Genomic DNA, 20,321 nt, shown 5'->3' on the forward strand with positions numbered 1-20,321 from the left:
TGCAACGATCATTTCTCTAGTCCTAAACTTCCTATTTGCCTCAACATCTCTTTTGAAACTAGGAATAGGCTTTTAAGTAACACTGATGCATCTGAGATGTTTACTCTTAATTTTGAAAATCTTGGCCAGCAGTATAAAGCAAGAGGCCTTGAGGAGAAAAGCAAACTTGAAATTATAGTCCAGGATCTTGCATTAACATGAGAAGATCAGTCTTCTTGTATTGCTTAAGGGAAATTAATAAACGTGCTTTTCCCCTACAAAAAATTGTTCCCTACACATTACCGCTAGCGTGCCGGTGTTTTGGGCTACTTTCCTTTAATAGCCATGCAATGGCTTTAGGTTCCAGGAGGCTGAGATAACCTCTCGGCTTCGTTACTGCAACGTCCACATGGGATTAAAGTTTGCTAACATTAGAGGAGAGCCTATGTCCGTCCTTTGTACATAATCATACATACCCGTGGCCTGACACAGACTAGCAGACTATTTAAAGGTTATTTTTGTGATTCCCAAAGATCCATTGCTTAAAAAAGGGTAGTTGCCGTTGCATTGTGGCAGCTGGGACTATTCATCTCTGACAAGGCTGTAAAAAGAACGAGTGTTTTTTGTGGGGAAACAGAGATCCAGGAACAGCCAAATGTAGGACTTCAGAACATAGGCTGAGATTATTTGGAAGTTAATATAAAGCCCAATAAATTACCTGAGTTTCAGCTGAGTTTAGGCTCCAGCTCCACAGCTCTCACCACATTCTCTGGTACTTGATTTTTTCCAAATTAATCATTTCATGTTCCAAGTATCCATTTAAAGCACATGGAAAATAGCTAGAGGAAAAATTATAAGGTGTTTTTTGTGTCATTGTGTCACTTGTAGGTGTCACTAGCAGCTCGTCCCAAAAGTTCCATCTGAAAACAGACAGCACTAACTCTCACCATGTAATAGCACTTTCTCTTGACAAGCCTTCCTGTGTTTTTTTCCAAAGGGGGCACATTTTGTGATGGACTTTAGCTTTCGCTTACAACCAGACCTGTAGACTCATAGCCCAAGGATTAGGAAATTTAGGGGAAAAACTGATTTGCTTGGGCTCTTATGCATCTCACATGGGATTTTATTTATCTCATGAGGAATAGAAATGAGTGTATTGCTACCAAAATGTCATACATTCTGCATGAACAAGCTATGCATTTTTCAGCCCTGGTATGTATTCCTGCCTCTCACCTGTTAAGCCTCATACCCTGCTGTCCTGCCTGCCTTGCTGGTGTGTACTTGATTAGAAATTGCCTAGGTATCTCAGAGCTAGGCAGCCTGTGAAACAGGCTGTGTATCAGGGGCAAAGAAACATCATCACATGTAAGAATTACCAAGAAGATCCTAGGAGATTCTTTAGCTTTCCTCAGCCCTTAAACCCTTTGCTGTCTATGACTGTATTTTACAATGGAGCTGATATTAACATTCCTATGGAGCCATATTCCATACAATAATTCATATCATACTTCATATGCCAAGTTGGTGTTAATTCTAACTAATGCAAAATATTCTTTTTTTAATATATGGACAGTAGTTCCACTTGCAGTAGAGTGAATGAAGACTAATTCTCAGTTGTCCTATTAGTTTCTGATTTGTGAAAGTTAATTTTAATAATGCATGGCCAGGATGCAAACACGAAAAAAAAAATTCAATAGCAGCATGTGCTTATTTTGAAGGAAAAGCGAACAAAGAGCTATGCTCAGACTTGTTTGTCTGCCTTTGGTATTTCAAATATATATCCTATTCTTATTAATCTAGATACTTTTTACAGAGTGTTTAATTTAAAATAGATCTCAGAATGAATAAAAAGATGTGTTTTGTTCTATTTAGGACCAGACTAATATGTTAACTATAGATTAATGATTCAGAAAAGTGGCTTGTTCTTCTTTTCACCACTTCATGGTCTCTCAGTAACTCCTTGCCATCCATCCCAAGGTTAGTCAGTCTGTGATCATACAATTAAACAATGTAAAAAAAAAATTAGCAAATTTTCCTAAATAGTTTGTTCCCAGAAAAACTGGCTAAATTAGTACCTGCCTATAATGTCAAGTGTGAAGTCTTGCACTAATGAAAAAGGGGCAATACTGTTGGATTCAACTGATAGTAAAAAGCCACACATCTCTTTGTTAACTTGCCACCTGAGAAGAATCACAGAAAGGAGACTGTGTGCTTGCTGTGAGCACAAAGGGGAAAAAAAAAGGTAGTTTTATTACTATCCTTTGGCATGTGATGACGGGAACGAAACAGTATAGCTGTAACCCCGGGTATGGGTGAAGAGATGGGAAGGCGGTAAGAGGAAAAGAGCTCTTGTGCTTGTCACTTAACACAGAGCTTGAAATGTGGTTGAGGGGATCGATCACATTTTTAATAACTGCATTTATTTTATTTTCCTGAGCGTAGCCCACAGGTTATTTGGAAGAACAATTTTTGATTTGGCAGTAGTTTGGATTGTTTATATACACACAAATACATATGCCTGCATATGCATATGCAGGTAAGGCAAGAGGAGGTTTACTTCAGCACATCCCCTCTTCTTCCAGCAGTCATCAGATACAGCTCCCCAGTAATCAGCAGTCCCTGTTGCCTCTCTCTTCAGCCTCTGATCCCTTGCCTGCTCCACTAGCACTTCTCAGCTTGATTTTGTGGGGGTTCTTAAAAGTTTAGGTTATCTGAGGCTCTCTTTCTGAGGAACGGGTACAACTTAGTCTGTATTGTGTTCTTATGATGATACAGATTTAAATATTTGAGTACACTCAAGAATCAATCCCTGTGGAAAATCTTGCGACCTTCACCTCTGGAAGAGAAAACATAACATAATGCATCCTCTCTACCAACCCAAAACAGCCTTTTCTAGTGGCAGTGTGAAAATAAACTTCTTAGGTTCTGCTTTGCTTTCTGGCAAACTGTGGAGATCCCTGTTAGAGGAACTTTCTCTAGAGAGAATGCAAATGCAGTGTTCGGCAAGAGGTATAAGGAACACAATGACCCAGATTCATTGCAAGTGTAATTCCTGCAGATTTTGTGGTTAGCAGTGGAAAAAAAAGAAGAAAAGTTTTTTTAAAAAAAGTATTTTAAAGAGTTTTGCAAGTGCTCCTTCGGCACACTGGGCAGTGAGCTTAGTACAGAAGTCAGAATCAGGAGTCTGGATTTCTGGAGACAAAATGTTAATGCATGATAACGCGGGGACTTGTCCTCCAGAATGGGTTAATGTGGTAACAAAACAGCAGCATTTCTCCTAAGTTCAAAATGGACCTTCTCAGCAAATCAGCTGCATAATGCAAAAATACAAGCAGAAACCAGACACAGAGGTGAATTGCCTGAGGGTCTCATATATTTCAAAGCAGAGAAATGTAATGATATCTTAAAGAGGTATGGACAAGCCAAGGAATACCTGTGGCATCTGATTACAATAATAGAAATTCTGCTGAAAGGCTTAGGAAGATTAACAATATTAACCTTGCTGTCTTATTTATCCCATCTTCTTTGATAAGCAAAGCCTCAGTAATCCCGTGACAGTGGCTCTAAGATTGTTGGTTGTTGTCATTATTCTCACTTGAAAATAAGTATTATATATTATTTAGGTTAATGTCCTCACTACACATGGTGACATACTTTTACCTTAGACAAAATCGAAATATGAAACATGAAAGAAGAAGAAACGGGGCAAGAGAGCAGCTCAGTGTATTAATTACAGAGCTTTAAAAGTTCTGGGCCGTGGTCAGACTATCACTGCAGAAATAACTGTGACATCCGAAAACTTACTGCCTCTCAAGCCAAGGCTGTTTGCTTACACAGATCAGCAGATGGAAAGGATTGGCGTTGATCCTGTTTACAATAAGGGCAAAGTGTGCAAGAAAAAGAAGTCTTATCATTGTTTTCTAAAAGGAAGTCAGCAAACCACGAAGATGCCCAAGCAGATTTGGGACATGTAATAACATCTCTGCTCAGTTAACAAAAAAGCAAAACCAAACAAAGGTGAGCTGATGGAAAGTAGTCTGCCTGGCCTGTGACATGTAGGGTTTTCTGTAGGTTGAGCCTCTGTTTGGGTCACAGATTATGAACTGAAGAGTATAAAGAGCAACAGCAGCACATCAGAGTGGAGGGTAACAGCGCTTGCTTCCATAGATGTGCCTGTAGGCACGACAACACAGATGCTTGAGATGGCCTGGCACATGGGATTCAGCAGCAGCGTGAATCTCCTTGTTCATTTATTATCAGTGATTCACCCTGGTTTAATATAGACCAATATTCTCCTGGCTTTTTCTGTGCAAAATGCTAACCTAGCTGAAATCTAATTTTGTTGGAAAAGCATTCGGGTGAACTTGCTTAAATAAACTCGCCCCATTTACCAACTGTAGAGCCTGCAGCTTTGGTCCCAGAGAGGACCAGCTGATGGTGGTATTTGAGAGCACTCTGTTTTCAGGTCGTCTAATGAGCAACACTATTGTTCTCCTGGCATCCTATAGAGAGTGACTCACAGGACAGTGTGTACTGCTGCAGTGATCCAGGACCAAGTCCCAGTCTGCAGTTAGCCCCATGTCAAATCTGAGTGGCTCCATCCAGCTACTTTGGATTTAGACTGGTAAAAAAGAGATCAAAAAGCAGCTGCTTAATTTCTACATTTCCTGACTTTTCAGTACATTTAAAAATTGTAACCTTCCTATTACTATAAAGCATGTTTTTATACTTAATATTCAGCTATAAATGCTGAAGGATGCCAGACCACAAATCTGGACCCAGCATTAGTCTGCCAAAAGGCATAGTGGAACAACATGTTTATGCAAATGTTGCAGTAACTGCAACGTTGCTTAAAAACATACAGAATTATTACACGTGGCATCTTCAAATGTGTCCTGTGCTAAATGCTCTTGAGATACTGACTGATTCATTGAGCCATGTATGTGAATTACATGTACCAGGCCCGAGTCTCAAGCTTTTTCTTTAGACGTCTTTTTGTGAGAGTAGGCACAAGGCACTGCTGGCCTCGTTTGGGTCTAGAATAGCTGCGCCTCCCTCGTACCTGACATGAAAGGCACAAGACGTTAGAGAATCAGGCACAGGTAGCATCAAAAGGCTATAGCAGACATTATAGCAGGTAGCCTTTAACAGCATTTCTGAGACAAGTCCTAGGAACACTGCAATAGGATCACTGGGAATTGGATAAATGTGTAGCCAGGTTTCAGGCTCTGAGTAGCTTTGCTATTGCATGGTTTCCACCCATGTTTGTCCTTGAGTTTGGTGGAGAAAAATGCTCAGGCTCAGGTTTTCCATTTTAGCACTTTTCACAAAAAAAAATGGAAAGCTCTCGATGAGTAAATCTGCCAAGAGCTGAAAACCTCTTTGTCCATATGCTTTTGTCCAGTAGAACATTTCAAGGTTTTTTTCTTACTCTTTTTTATTTTTCTTCTGCCCATTTAGAATGACTGCATCCTTATACACATGCTGTAGTGCAAACCCATCTCACTGCATCATCCTATTTATTTAATAGGAGAGGAAGGGAAATAGTTCTTTTGCACTGTTGGTCATTTCAGGACCATCTAGGACACTGGCACAACAAACTGGATAAGTAAATATTGTGAGAGTGCTGTGTTTCTTTGTACATTCCTTCAATTTCTTGCTTCAATATAGCTGTTTTAACATGTGCAGCATTGGCTTCTCACACCATTATTAGGCTTGATTTTAAAACTGCAGCAAGAGATCTGTGTGGAAAAGTAGTGCCACATGGATCACAGTGTGTTTGCCCATTCCACTCTGAAAATAAAAGTTCCATTCTTTTGCCTATTAGCAGAATGCATCCAAACGGGAATGAGGAAGTTACTAATTGCTTTGAATGCTGCATCAGTAATGTATGGATAGATGCCATACTGTGGCGTAAACCATCTTGAGTGGAACTGCATCACGTCAGAAAAAAACACGATTTGCAATCACACTTCTAGACTAGAGCAGACTCTACGAGAGCAGAGCAAGAAAGCGTAGGACACTATAAAAAGATCGCTAAATGGAAACAGCAACCTTTGCCATCTGAGGCTTGGTGATCACTGCATGAGCTGCTAACAGGGTGGGTTAAACAGCTTGCCAGTACTGAGTGATTCCAATGCTGCGTGTTTCTGTGGTTGTCAGTTAAAGCACTGCCTGCAATAATGTGACGTGTTGTTAGCAAAATGCTTTAAACGCTACCCTAAAGGGAGGGCAATTTTAGCAAGGCTTTTCTTTTTCAATATATCATCTGCCAAGCCCAGTCATTTTTATAAGGTGCAGGAGGGTAGCCAAGAAAACTAAAAAAAAAAAGTATATATATGTATGTATGTACATATAAATTGTAGGGGGAAGGATGCTTAAAAAGTGTATTCATCAAATATGGCAAGCAAAGTGAATGTGGTGAAAAGTTTGCAGTTTTACTGCATGCTGAAGATATTAGTTGGTATTTAAACAGGACAAAACTGTAATGTCTTCACTGCCTTAGAAAAAGGTGCTGACAGCCTGCATAAGCAAACGTTTATCTCTCCCATCAGATCTCAAGCCAATGTGTTCGTAGGGGACTGCTGTAGGAGTTCGGCTGGGACTCCGGGAAGGTGCTGGTGTGCTGCCTGCTTGTGAAACATAACCCCCAGCATGCAGAATGAATAAGTCTTAAATAATCCTTTCTTAAACTGTGTATTTCCTTCTGAATCAAATGCCCTGTCAGATAAGTCAGTTGTCAGAAGGGGGGGTCTGAGGAGGGGGTCTCCGCCAGACGACCTGTGCCTGCTGGCCGACCTCGGGTTTACGTGATTTTGACCTTTTGGACACATCCTTTCAGATGTGAGCTGTTTGGTAGCTCCCTACTCTAATAACACCGGACCTAGAAAATAACTGTGAAGTAAGAACATGTTTACGGTCTGTTCCTGAGCCTTTGGAGTCAATGGCAAAGCTCCCGTTGACTCTCTTTTGTGTAGGTCCGAAGCTATAATGCTATTCTGTTTAGCCACATAGTGCCAAGGCACCGTAAGACCTTATGGCCCAGATGGGCCTCCCTAGGGTCCTCCTCCACACCCTGACCAGAGGCCAGGAGCCCCATTTCAGCTTCAGTCCCTGCCTGAGCTGTGCTGGAAGAGAGCTGGTCTCCAGCTCCATCACAGCTGTGGGTCCTCTTGTTCTGGACCTGACCCATATGTTGCCTTCCTAGTTTGACTTTGGCCCTTTGTCATCACCATGAACTTGCCCAGTGATCCAGGCCCTTGGTTGAACCCAGCTGGCCCCTGGCCTGCCCTGCTGCCTGGGGGGGTGGGATAAGCCCTGGCTGGAGAAGACCTTCCACCCCCTGAGCACCTCACCACTCAGCCCCCAGCAGTCCCCGTCCTGCTGTGCCCCGGCACTGGGGCACCTCTGTGTAAAACAAACCAAAAGACTAGAGCCCTAAAAGACACAGCTCACTTCTCCTTTACCACTTCCTTCCTCATTATCAGCCCCTGGTTTTGGTGAGGGAACAGCCACCATCCATGTGAGGAATGACACGGGGACAGATGCTGTGATAGTCCCCCTTTCCTCATTAAACTCGCCTGCTTTTATTCCGACTGCTTCCAGTGGGGTTATCCATCCACGATGCAACACACTGTCAATTTACAAATTAGTGTTATCAGATATTTATAGGGAAAGCGTTTTTATTGCTGCATCGTAATTGCCGTTACAATAATTTCTACTGTTCCAAATGAAATGTGGTTTTCAACACGGTACCAGAAATTGCGTGGCATTCCCAGGTGTGCATGCTTATGTACTCCTCAGGGCAATGTGTGTGCTGGCTTACCTAGGGAAAGTTTCCTTATGTCCTACTTAAAAAGCAGTGTCGCAGACTTATTAAAAGAGTTTATCGCTCTGAATAAAAGGTAAAAAAAAATTTCTCATTTCAGATTATATCGTTTTTCTGCCATTAGCAACATTCTAGTGCTCTTTCTAGATCTTCTGCAAGATATTTTTATTCAAAAGTTATATTTTATTCTTATTTTGCAAACTTTCTTGCAAGCCATTTACAGATCCAATAGATAAAATGACTTTCCATCAGCGATACTGAAAATGAAGGGGAGTTTTTCTCTTGCTGTAGTGGAGCAGGGTGTAGCTCATCCAAACCCTTCTGATTCCCCTATTAATCTCAGCAACCCATTTCTATCCCAACAGGTGTAGTTCGCCAGGTGAGGCCCATTGTTGGACCTTTCCATGCCATCCTGAAACTGGAGATGAACTACGTCATGGGTGGAGTGGTATCTCATCGTAACATTGTCAACGTTCACATCTTTGTCTCCAAGTACTGGTTCTGAGAGAGCGTTTAAAATCCCAGACAAGCAAGCCGCTCCAACCTAAATCATTACCACAAACTATTATGTCATATACTTGTTTGTAAAACCCAATAGTGGTTTTTTGTTTTATTTTTAAATATTTGGTTTATAGTTTAAGACAAATAACAAGGTATTATGTTGATTAGACATAGGGTGGAGCAAATTAAGTGAGCCTGATGTAGTAGTTGTCTGTATAAATAAGTAGTGTGTAAAAGTGCTCAGCTGCCTAGTGAAATTTAAAACTTTTCTCAATGTTTAGGCAGATCTTAACTATTGCTCCTTGGCCAGATAACCAGAGTGACTGAGGATGTGGAACAAAATAGATGTCAGAGTTCATTGGGATGAATATATGGTATCTTTGGATGGAAGAAGTTTGGTAAGGATTAGTAATTTCACCTCAATATTAACTACCTTGAAGGAGTCAGATTATCAGAAAGTGCCAAATACTCGCTTTTGGGCCCCAGTAGGGTGACTCTGAATAGGCACCCAGAATTGCTAATCATTTCTGAAAGGTTTAGCCTAGGTATTTAAAAAGCGCCATTCAGCTACGGCTACAAGAGGAAGTGCCAAAGGAATTAGAAATAGTAAGAGACTAACAAGCTACTGCACATATTAAAAAAATACCCCTTTTTTGTGCTTATTATTTGATTGTAAGATTATGTTTGATTCTAATTAAACAAATACCTCTCATTGAAATTAACCTCTTACAAGGATAAGGCATATTGCTTAAATTCCAGTCTCATCTGTACTCAGCAATACATGGGAAACTCAGACCTGTGTCTCCTGGCTATTATAGAGTAAAGCTCTATACCTTTTTAAAATTGGTAATAAAATCAGCATGTTAAACTGTACACTTCCTATGCACCAAACCAAGGCATATGTAATAATATAATGAAACTCTCACAAATAAATGAATGTTTAATGTATTTTCTGGGCATCAAAGTAACGTATCTTTTTTATTACAGAACACCAAATAAATAGCTCCATGTTTCAGTTTGTTATGTTTGTTAAGATATGAGGAAATAAAGAAAGTCAGATCGGAAATACTCAAATGTATGTCATGGTTTCTGCTTACCAGAAAAAATCGTGTCATATACAAAAATATATCTCCTGTAAGCAAATTAATTATATGTATATATTACACATTTCCCGCTCAAAACAGTCCGCTATTTGATCGGTCATTATTGGCGCTAGGCATTTGTCTCTTCCTTTTATACAAAAGCCCCTGAAGCTTAAGGGAATCTTTACACTGACCTGAGTGGTCTTTGGATAAGACTAATAAAGACCCTCCTCTCTGATCCATTGCAAATAAAAGACCATATCAACGTTACTGTGTACATACAGAACTCTTCATTACATTCTCTGGCAGGGAAGCTTCTCCGCCTGCAGCATTCTCACTCCTTAAATGAAGATTTTATGATAACATATTCTCATAAATAGAATTTGACTAAAGGATACCCTCTTGACGGTATTTGTTCCCCCTACACTTACAGAGCATCCCAACCCTATACATAGCCTGGTTTTCAGGATGCCATCAGCTTAAAACATGTTCATTGTTGTTAGCGGCCACCTCTACAGTCCTTATGATTTTGATAAATAGTATATATTTGTGTAGAAAAGTGCTATGAAGCAGATATATTTATAGCGGATGACCTTCATCATTCAACTAACTAATGAAGATTTTGGAAAACTCCAAAGTACAAGAGATATAGTTGACTTCAGGGATTACTAGCCTACGTAATTCCAATTTAGATTGAAAAGTAAAATGTTTTATTACGCTAACAGAGTCCAAGAAAAGGAGGATGGAAGACTCTCCTTAAATTGTCAAGTTCTTTTTCTTGCCAGTGTAGGAAAAGTAAGTAGCCTTAGTACCAAAAATACAAAAACTGTTTCCATCTGATTTTCTAGACTGTAATTTTTGATCCTTTATTTCCTCTGTAAGTGGTATTTAGTTGCAGTGGAAAGAACTTTGGGACAGCAGAAATCTAATTTTAGGATCAAACTGATGAACAAACTAATTTACAAACTTCTTTCTGTAAAGGAGAAACCACACACCACCACACACACACCCCCCTCTCCCCTTCTTCTGTCTGCATTTTTGAGTAAAAATAGGATAGAAGAAGGATTACCACTGCTTCCTGGAAAACTTGTTTTCCTACATTGTCCCAAACAATATTTGAAAATTGCAAGCAGCTTTTTAAATAGTCCTGATGTCATATGAGAACGTTGATCCAGTAGATGATTTTATGGTTTGTGTATAATAAAATTAAAGAGTGCTTAGTGCCATGGTCACTGTGACGTGTCTTAACTTTTAATAGATCAGCATAGAAAAACTAGATAATTCAATAATGACAGGAAAGATTAAGTATTTCTCTCATCCAAACCTGTGACAATAAAGTTTCATTTGTTGCAAATGGGACAAAGTATTTGTAATTTTTATTGGCAAATCATTAAAGCTGTTCAAGTGGGAGAATGTGCTTATGAAATTGTCACTGAGATCCACTCACTTTGAGGGCTTTTCTTTTGCTGTGCTCTCTTTGGATTGAGTAGATCTAAGTTCAAATCATTTTAATTGTGGGGAAACAGAATCACAAGTAAATGAGCATTTAGAAGAAAACAACGAGAACAAGTACAGACTGCTGAGTGTTCATTAGTCTGCTTTTTAAGAGTCATCTGCTCAGTCATACACAGAATGATATCATCTGCCTTGGAAAAACAATCGCACACCATTAAAAGCATGAGTAATAATAACACACAATTACAGATACTATATAGGATCGAATTACCTGATAAACTATCTTATTTGACCCTAGATGAGTATGGAGAGACAAAAATCACTCGAATGAGCAAAGGCTCGTAGGTGCTAGCCAGATTCCTGACGGGAGGAGCAGCGGGTCTCAGGCTGTTCTGCCAAAAGTCAGGCATCCTGCACACATGGGAAGACTTCTGTGCTACAGGGACTGCTTCTAGGACAAATCTTATGGCAGGAAAAATTGCCTCAGAGTTATTTCTAGTGGGATTAGGACAGTTTGCCTGAGTAAGCATTAAGTGTACATTGACGGTTCTGAGTAATCGGGGCCATAGCTTTGGTCAAATAAAATAATAACAAACCAGGAATATTTCAGATCAATTTGCTGATAGATTGATCTACTTTCTACTTCTTGAGTTTAAAAATCACTTCTTGATGGATCTGTAATTTATTAGCAGATAGAGAAGGCAAAATAGCATAGTATATGTAATCCTAGCATAGTTACTCCTTTTACAGAGGGAGGGCAAGACAGCCAAAGACAATAGCAATGAAGAACAAACAAGTTTCGTAAGAGTGTTCAAATCAGTACATGCCACGTATGATAGCTGGATAAGCTTATGCAGTGATGACAAAAGTTATTTCATGATTTGGAGAGAAATACCGTGTGCCTTTCCAGGGTAGCTGTGCTAACTACAGTGTATGGTAACTCTTGGAAGCTGCTGGTGACTGACTGTAACGCTCCAACATGGCAAATTGCAGCACTGTGAATATGTCCATTATCTGGAGGTCGTGCAGCATTAATGTGTTCCTGTCTCAACCACAAAATCACACTATGCCTGAGTTTGGCCCATGAAACATATTATAGCATCCACTTTGCCCACACAGTTCGTGACTGCTTCTGTGCCTGAACACGTGCAATCAATCAGTGCTTCAAACATGGCCCTGATGAAATCTCCTACCTTGTGCAATGCAGGGTGGAGTGAAAAACATGACCCAAGCTGACTTCTGGAGCAGAGTGAGTTACACCAGTGTCACCAACACGTGACAGACTGCACTTTTTATGGAAGCAGGTTCAATGCAGCTGTGTTCTCACATCCATGCCAGTATAAAGGAATTAAAACAGAGACGGTTTCCAGATTAAATACAGTAACTCGTTATAATGATCTGTAGTTCAATTAGCAAGTGTATGTGGATGACAGCCCATATTTCAAGCCAGTTAAAAACATGCTTACTGGTAACTGAAGTGAATGCAATTATTATTTAATATCTAATTGTGAAGAGTGGCACAGAGCCACCAATTCAACACCGGCTGCCTTATATCATCTGGTATGTAGGTACCCCTGTGAAGACAACTCCCTCCAGGAGCGAGTGTCAGAAGATGTTTACATATGCTGTTCGTTCTACTGAACACAGAGAATATGCTCTGCTCATCAGTCAGTGTGATCTTACTACCTTTAATTTTTAAATGAGTATTTGTATTTTTGGTCTGTTTGTGAAAATGTTATTGATGCAGAAAAAAGGTGCCAGCTGTGGCAGAAAAAAAGGGCATGGGCGCTTAGAAACATTGTGGATGATAGCCTCTAGCAATCCTCTTGCAAGATTTCAGCAGCTTGGATTTAGTATTCCATAAAAGGCTTTTACAGGGATGCTGACACACTGCTTTTCTGTATTCTGTGGTGGAGTTAATCCATATTGCATAAGAAAATTGTGTATATGTATGTATTAGGTGTAGCTTACTAGAACTTTAGAACAAGAAAGCCTGATGCCTGAGGAGCAATTCACACCTGCTGGAATAGAGATGTTGTTCATGCCATGACCATATTGCCTTTATCTTAACCAGCTGAGCTTGACGGCTTGTCTCCCAAGTCTCTTGCTCTTGACACTAGGAAGATCACTAATGCAATTGGACAAGAAACCCGCCCCAGGGATGCTGTCTATGGGATGGGCTTTCCCAGGTAGGTAGTCCTTCACAGAAATTAAACAAAGGATCTGTTCCCTTTGCAATGAGGTATGTTACATGCAGAGCCATTTTAATGTCATGTATATTCCAAACTTCCCATGAAATTGCAGCAAAGTCTAGCCTGTGTCCAGTCAGGAGTAATTGCTATTAACAGATGACCCAGGAGAAGCTCATTCTGAGTTTTTTTTGTTAAATTCCAGGTTTAGAGGCAGTTGGGTAAAAATTTATTTCATCACAAGTAAGGGTGACACACTTAGTACTGTCCCTGTTACATATGCTGCCAGATATCCTTTTTGAACGTGACAATATTCTTAGTTGACAGCTTGATGCATTTAATGGCCAGCTGAACCCAAGACATTAAAGCCTGGCCTGGAAAACCCCATATTGGTGCTGCTGGAAGCGCCAAGGCCAAGCCCAGGCTGTGGGGAGGACTGGCGATGGTTGGCCATGGTTGACATGGTTGGACACAGCACATGTGCAGCACAGCTCAGGCAAGGACCACGGCTGAGGGCCCCAATGCAGCTCCCAAATTGATGTGTGCAGGCCCCAGCTGAGGCTTCTGGCAGCCCTTCCTCACACCACTTTCTCCACAGTGGCCAGCTCAGTGTGATCCAGCTGCCCCATGTCAGAGCTGGCCTGGAGCACCGGTGGCCAAGCGCCAAGGAGGAGCGGGGGGAAGCGGCTGCAGGGGAGGGTTACAGAGAAAGGCTGTTGCAGGTTGGTCATGCTAATTAGAGCTTGTTGGTGCATTTAGGGCTGTGACAGGACTTGGTACCCTCAAACGGGCAAATAAATCTGACTGTAATGGAGAAACTGAAGAGCAAGGAAAAGATGTGGAGGAGGTTATGAGAGACCAGGCAAGTCAGAGCAACTGCTTTTACAAGTTACTGAGACAACAGTGACTTGCACAGTGGCAATAACTAGTTTACAAATACCCTGTGAGCGACCAGTAAATAGCACTGCAAGGATTTTGAGAAAGGAATGTCAACTACTTTAGCTTACTTCCATGTGAAGTCAAAAACCAGGTGTCCTGTGGGGATGTCCCTTGCGTTCGCTATGCTGGGTGTCACATAGTATGATTTGCCATGGCATTTGAGAGCCCACGGACAAGTGGGCAATGTGCAGCAGTTTCAGTGGCCAGATGCACCCCGTCTGGCTCCCCGTGGGCCCTGCACACCTTGACAGCCGGGGTCTCCAGAGGCTGCCTCTGTGGGAAGTCCCAGGGCTCACAACCCACCACCCGCAGCAGCCTGTGTACGTACCAGGGCTCAGGGTCCAGCCTTGCCATACATGTCAGATGAGCACAGATTCCTCCACATCCTCTCCAGCAGTAATTCCCCTTACGTCATGTCACCATGACTTCTTTCAGAGAGCTTTTGTGAATGTAAAATATTGCTCGCTCTTCCTCTACAGAAATGGCAAAATGACCGAGGGATGTCAGCTTGCTTGTAGTGAGTGAGTGCCTGGTCTGCATTTTGTCTTTGTCTAAAATGAGATTGTAAAGTGTCTGGAAAATGACCTTGTCTTTTGTATATGGTCCGTGTGGTGTATTAGATCAGTACAAAAGTAAGAGTTAATATAGAAAATTGGTTGTTTCCCCCCCCCGCCATATCTGTTTCATTTAACTTTTTTTGCTAGTAAATTGTGAGGATACTATTTGTAAGAATAGCAGGAAAAATACTCATGCAGTGGTAAACTCTGCTTTTATCTACTTTTTGCATGATGATCTACTGCATCTCAAAATAAGCAAAATATGCTAGACAGCAGAGTAGCTTAAGTTTTGGGGGTTCAAAATTAATCCGATGTAGTTCCAAGCAGAATTCAAGACGAGGCTGTCGGAATTCAGTAGAATCAAAATAAATAATTGTGCTCCTTAATATTATTTTCTTTTTTCTTTTTGAGAAAATCAAAATCTGCTTATAAAGCATTTTGCAATTTTTTTCTACTGTGGGCATGTCTACTGTCTTGATATTATGTCTTCGCATTTGAACGGTGTTTGTTTTCCATAGCAAGGTTCGAGTTTGGGTCCATCGGCTGCCGCTTTGCTTCTGGTTTTTAGTATGTTTAACACCCAGTCAGATTAAACATATTCCTTTTGATTTGTAGAAAAGGCCATTCTCTCTGAAAGGAAAAAAAATCCTTCTCTTTCCTAAGCTGAGATTTTTCCTGGCTCTTTAAAAGATGTCAGCTGAGGTCTCCCAGGGATGCTCATTCCAAGGGCGTGCAGTCAGACGCCCTCGAAAATAGCGCTTGATTGTTCTCTCTTGGCCGAGTCTGAAGCGAGCGTCGTTTTGATAAAAACGCCGGAGCCACTTCTGGTTGGCCAGCACGCACTTAGCCATTAGGTAAGAAATACCAGTTTTCCTAAGGAGAAACAGTGAGAGGGACCGGAATGTGATTTGTATCCCCGGGTCCCGAGTTCGGCTGAGGTTTCAAACCTGCCTGCAGGCAGTCCCGCACCCTCGCCTGCCCTCTGCGCACCTCAGCCTCTGCCCATCACGGCCGGGGCTCCCCAGCCGGCCCCGCGTGCCTGTGGAGGACGCCCTTCCCTCAAATTACCCGTCTGGTCTGATGCTGAATGGTCCTCCCCGCTCTGCAACGGCAAGGAATGCCAAAGCCGTTCCCAACATCACTCCTGCTTTCTGAGCGCCTTTGTTCCCTGCTGCCTGTGGTGAGCGCGGGAGGTGTGAGGCTGCGTGGAAATTGCTGCTACTAGACAAGAGAGACGTAAAGTACGCCCACCAAGTCTCCAAAGTCATTGATCTGATGAAAGATTTTTCATTCCTGCTGTGGCTAAAAATGCACTATCTGTTCTGTAATGAGCCTTTTTTTTCTTTCACCTTATCCTGTTTCATATCTTTTTTTCCTCTCCCTTTCCCTTTATTGGATTATCTTCTCCCTCTTCTTATTTTCACTCCCTGCGTCCATCTTTTTCTTTTTCTTCTGTCACTGACTGAGTGTTTACTTGTAACAAAGCAATTGAAGTTAAATGTCCTCCAGACCCAGAAGAGAGATATTGAAGAGCCGCAGAAAGAAAACCTGTCCTGGGGTCACTGCAGACAGACAGAGGTACACTGTGCTTTCATACCCCAAACGTTTTACCATGGCACTCTGTATCACATCTAGATTACGCCAGGATGGACACTTGCATAGGACAGTTTATGGCCACCCTCTTTTAAAATTTATTTCGTACAGTTAAATCCATGTACCCCATCACTTCAAGGTGCAATAGCCAATGTGAAGCATGAGGCAATACAGAAGACTCAAAAGCCCTTTTCTGTAAGATATTCCCATTTGGGATGGTACTTTGTCACTCCCTGTGGGAAGACAGGCCACACAGGGGATCTCTGAGCTTCCTGCATCTGTGGCAAACAGAACATGTGAATTGACCATGCTTCATCTACGTAGGGTCAGAGGATCCAGGTTAAATCTCTGCTGACCATGGGTAATGCAGAGAAGCAATGTGAGCACAAGATATAAACATACTTTCTCCCTTCTGCTTCCAGATCTGTTTTTCTGAGGGCTTCTCTGTCTGTTCTGTAGGTGAGAGAACTGGATGGTATCTGTTGCTGTCCTTCAGACCTGCGTGGCCATTTGGGGGACTTGCCACGCTCTTTGCAAGCTTCAGTCATGGTTGACACTTGTGCCAGTACTGCTGAAGCAAAGTCCCTCATCACGGGCCCAGACATGATTGTATTGCAGCAAGGGGCACTGGGTCAGGGGTGTGGGGAGCCACCTCATGGAGTCTGAACCACTTGCAGATACAGGTTCCCCGCACTAATTCCCACGTCCTACCGACAGCGTGTTCTCACTTGCCACAAAATGTCATGGCCTCTCCATGAATTCATGCTACAATCAGGTTCTTAGAAGACATTTGGGGTCTGCCTGTGTTAAAAGGCAACTGGCAGAGCAGGCTTGTCCCATCAGAAGACCTGGGACTTTGAACAACAGCAAGGTGGGGCTTTCCCTCCCCTCCTGCAACGAGTGCTGGTCGCTGTCTGGGTAGACTGGAGTCCAGAAGCACAAGAACGACTCTTCTCTGGAACTGTGCTTAATCACTGAACTAGGTTCACTAAATGTCACGTAGCTAACTATGAACAACTGGGAAGTTTTATGATTATATCATTGAGATATAATGCTGAAGCTCATGCTGAAATGATCTTTGGTAGTGATAAAAAGTGAGGATTAAGGAACCGGGCTGTTTGATGCTATTCTGGTAACTGGGTATATCATATCCAGCCCTTCCATGCCTTCACTTACACATCTGCTAGCGGCTCTAGTAACCTCAGAACTTCACTGAGCTGCCGACCACAAGGAGCAAGGAGTCAGGATTCACGACTCGCTCCCCTTCGCTTCATCAGCGGCGACTGGGCTACAGGAGTGTCTCCACCCTGCGGCAAGAGGAGCAGGTCACCAGCTGGTGTCTGACGATTCACGTGGCGCAGAGGTGCAACGCGGGATTTAATGGTGTTTGAGAGCCCATGAAGGCAAAGCACTGTTATTTTATGATCATGACAAGCTTAAGTCTGGCGTTGGTACTGGTCTGATGGAAATGGATTCCCTCACCCCATTTAAATTAAAAAAAAACCAAACCCCAAGTGAAAGAAAAGCAGTTTTATCTGACACCATGGGTGACAAATATCTTGGCCTGGCAATTCTCACAGAATGACCTTTGCAGGTTGATTCCCGAGATGGTGATAGCTCTTTTGTTTTGCTGTTAGCTGATGGTTCTGACATGAGTGAGGTGCGGTGCAGGTAACACAGTGGTGGGGGGGGAGAGCTGATAAAAGAGAAATGCTTTCTGGTTGCTCTTGTCAGATTGACCCTGGCAAAAGCAAGAGCAACTTTCTCTGAACCTGCCCCATCAGTGACCTTGGACCTGATCAGAGGGACCACCCTCAACTCTGGATGCGAGGTAAGTTAAATTACATGCTGCTGAGTTGTCCTAATACTGCCAACATTTTGGGCAGAAGTTGTAATAATGATAAAAAAGCACCAGTGTAACGGATACCATCATAACTCTGTAACTACAGTTTAGGTTTTGAAAATTACAAATATGTGTTTAAGTAAGGCTAACCAGAAAGTACTAGATGGTGCTTTAACTGTGGCCAGCTGTCTAGTATTTAGAAATTAGAAAAGAATGTTTTTTCCTTCCAAAGTGGAAAAATTGCTGTACATTTGTACATATTGAGCTGGTGACCATTTGTCCAGCTCTACCAGAAAGCATCAGGTTACCTGTTGTATCAATAACTGACAAAATACTTTGTAGAACAACTTGCACAAAACATAAGGAAAAATGGACTCTGTAGCCTTCAACTTACGATGCACTTCGCCTCTTACAGATTAGAGACCTCATCTGCAGCCACTAAATTTCACGGATTCTTTTTTTTATCAGACCCCATCAGTTAACAATGGTAAACTTTGCTTTCTTTAGTAAGAGTGAACAGGCACAAAGGGGTCAGTTGAGGTTGGATCTGGAGATCCTCTCTTCAGTGGTGGCTGTGTACTCGATACTTCGTCTAGAGGCTGCCTCTGCAGGAGCCTTTCTGTAAGGAGACTGGAGGGAGAATGAGCAGTTCAAAGAGCAGTTTGGTCAGCAGGACCTCTCTGATATCTCCGCAGCAAAACTCAACACCCCCTTTCTCTGGACCCCCATCTCCTCTCAAACACGAAGGCCATGGGTTGGCAAGATGAACTGGGAAACACCTGGTTCAACCTCTTTTCCATGGCAGTCAGTTATGTTCTAGTGAAATGGAGAAAACACTCCTACTGAAGCAAGGAGGAGGAAAAATGAGCCAACAGGATTGATCTCCTAGCTGGGAAGTGCTGGGCAGAGCTGGATGGAGGTTGTGCGCCATTCAGAGCCAGGGGGGTCCAGCAGCAGCTGAGGGGAGCTGCATGAGCCCATGGAAGGGAGGAATGCAATTGTAATAGGAGGAAGGGCTCATTGTGTGTTTGCTCTCTACACAACACCAGCTGTACAGGGAAACCACGCTGGCTCCGCTTGTTTCCAGCTGACTGTGCTTATTGTACCAGACCTGGCTTCCTATCTGCTCGGCGGCTGTGGCAGGGGTCTGGATGGCTTCTTCAGTGCAAGCCAAGGAGACCCAGTGGGGGGTTCCTGAGCTATCTAAAGTAATATTATCCAATTACTCTCCACGACTGTACCAGGGTCAGGACATTTTGAGTTTTATTTCATTTCCTGGCAATAATACTAAAAGCCTAAATTGGTGTCCATTGAAGTTAAGGAAAAGTTCATGCTTTGTCCATGCTTTGTCAGGTACCCAACATCACAAAGAGACCTTGGGCAAGTGTTTCACCTCTTCACACCATGTTTTACCCATTTCTTCTGTCTATGGAGAATATGTAGATGGGTACCTGAAAAACCCATGTTTTGATGTTTTGTTAATAAATGCAAGTTGTACTGAACCCTTGGGTGGCAAAGACTCCACGGGAGATCAAAAAATTTTTATTAATTGGTTAATCTTAATAGGTAGCTTTAGCTATATAAAAATGTTGACACTTTGTGGAAGTATTTTAAATTTATAACCCAGAAACTTCACAGAAACAGTGGAAAGGCTGGCTGGGACCACTGCAAGGTGGCGATAGTAACTGGGGAGGCCAAAAAGAAAAGTATCTTCTGCAGTCCTGAGCTCTGTGCAGAGATCCAGCTCGGCACCCATGTTGCTGAGGGGTGCTCACCACCATGTGCTAACGGGGTGGCTTTCGTTGGCTCCTACAGTCTGCAGTGGGATATCCTGAGCTGGGAGAGTCTCAAAGGGGTGGTTTGATCCTGCAGAGCCAGCCTAAGGGCTCAATGCCCTGTAGTGCAGCTCTTGGTCCCTGTGTCCCTCTTTCCTTGAACTGACTGAAGTCTTTAAAATGACATAAATACCTGCTTTTGGGGTGGGAGAGGTAGTTTTCTCCTGGTGAGTGGGTGGGAAGCAAAGGCCTACCAAGCAGCAGACCCAGCTGGTTGAGCATGCAGGCAGGAGGGAGGAGAGGCAGCAGCAGCCTGGGAGACCAGAGACCATGTTGTCAAGCCACCTCCTAAGGAAACAGTGGCTCCCTGGAACAGCCACCTCTCTTCAGTCTGAAAGCACCTACTGATGGAGGTGCAGGTCTACCTGAAATGCAACTGTCTGAAGTAAAAGTGAGACAGGGCTGTTAATCTGTAAGGAGCAGTCTGGGGTCTCCAGGGAATTTGGTGAGTTGGTAGCTCATGGTGCCCAGCTGCAGAGGCTCCTCCCCAACATACCAGTCCCTGTGCATTAGCCCCCTG

General features: G+C 42.6%; 1 protein-coding gene across 2 annotated transcripts in view; it reads left to right on the forward strand.

Moving 5' to 3' along the window:
• Positions 1–10,696, forward strand: part of FBLN1 (fibulin 1) — an 85,587-nt gene extending 74,891 nt beyond the window's left edge. Inside the window, exon 17 of one of the 2 annotated variants that reach the window (XM_072876304.1) lies at positions 8,173–10,693. In XM_072876304.1, coding sequence (XP_072732405.1) covers positions 8,173–8,312 — 140 coding nt within the window. In that variant the 3' untranslated portion in view covers positions 8,313–10,693. Of the gene's footprint in view, positions 1–8,172 lie in introns of both variants that reach the window. The other variant, XM_072876289.1, reaches the window with a different exon arrangement.
• Positions 10,697–20,321: the final 9,625 nt, after the last annotated feature.

This window comes from Ciconia boyciana, chromosome 1 (genome assembly GCF_034638445.1).
Source record: "Ciconia boyciana chromosome 1, ASM3463844v1, whole genome shotgun sequence".
Classification (NCBI taxonomy): Eukaryota; Metazoa; Chordata; class Aves; order Ciconiiformes; family Ciconiidae; genus Ciconia; species Ciconia boyciana.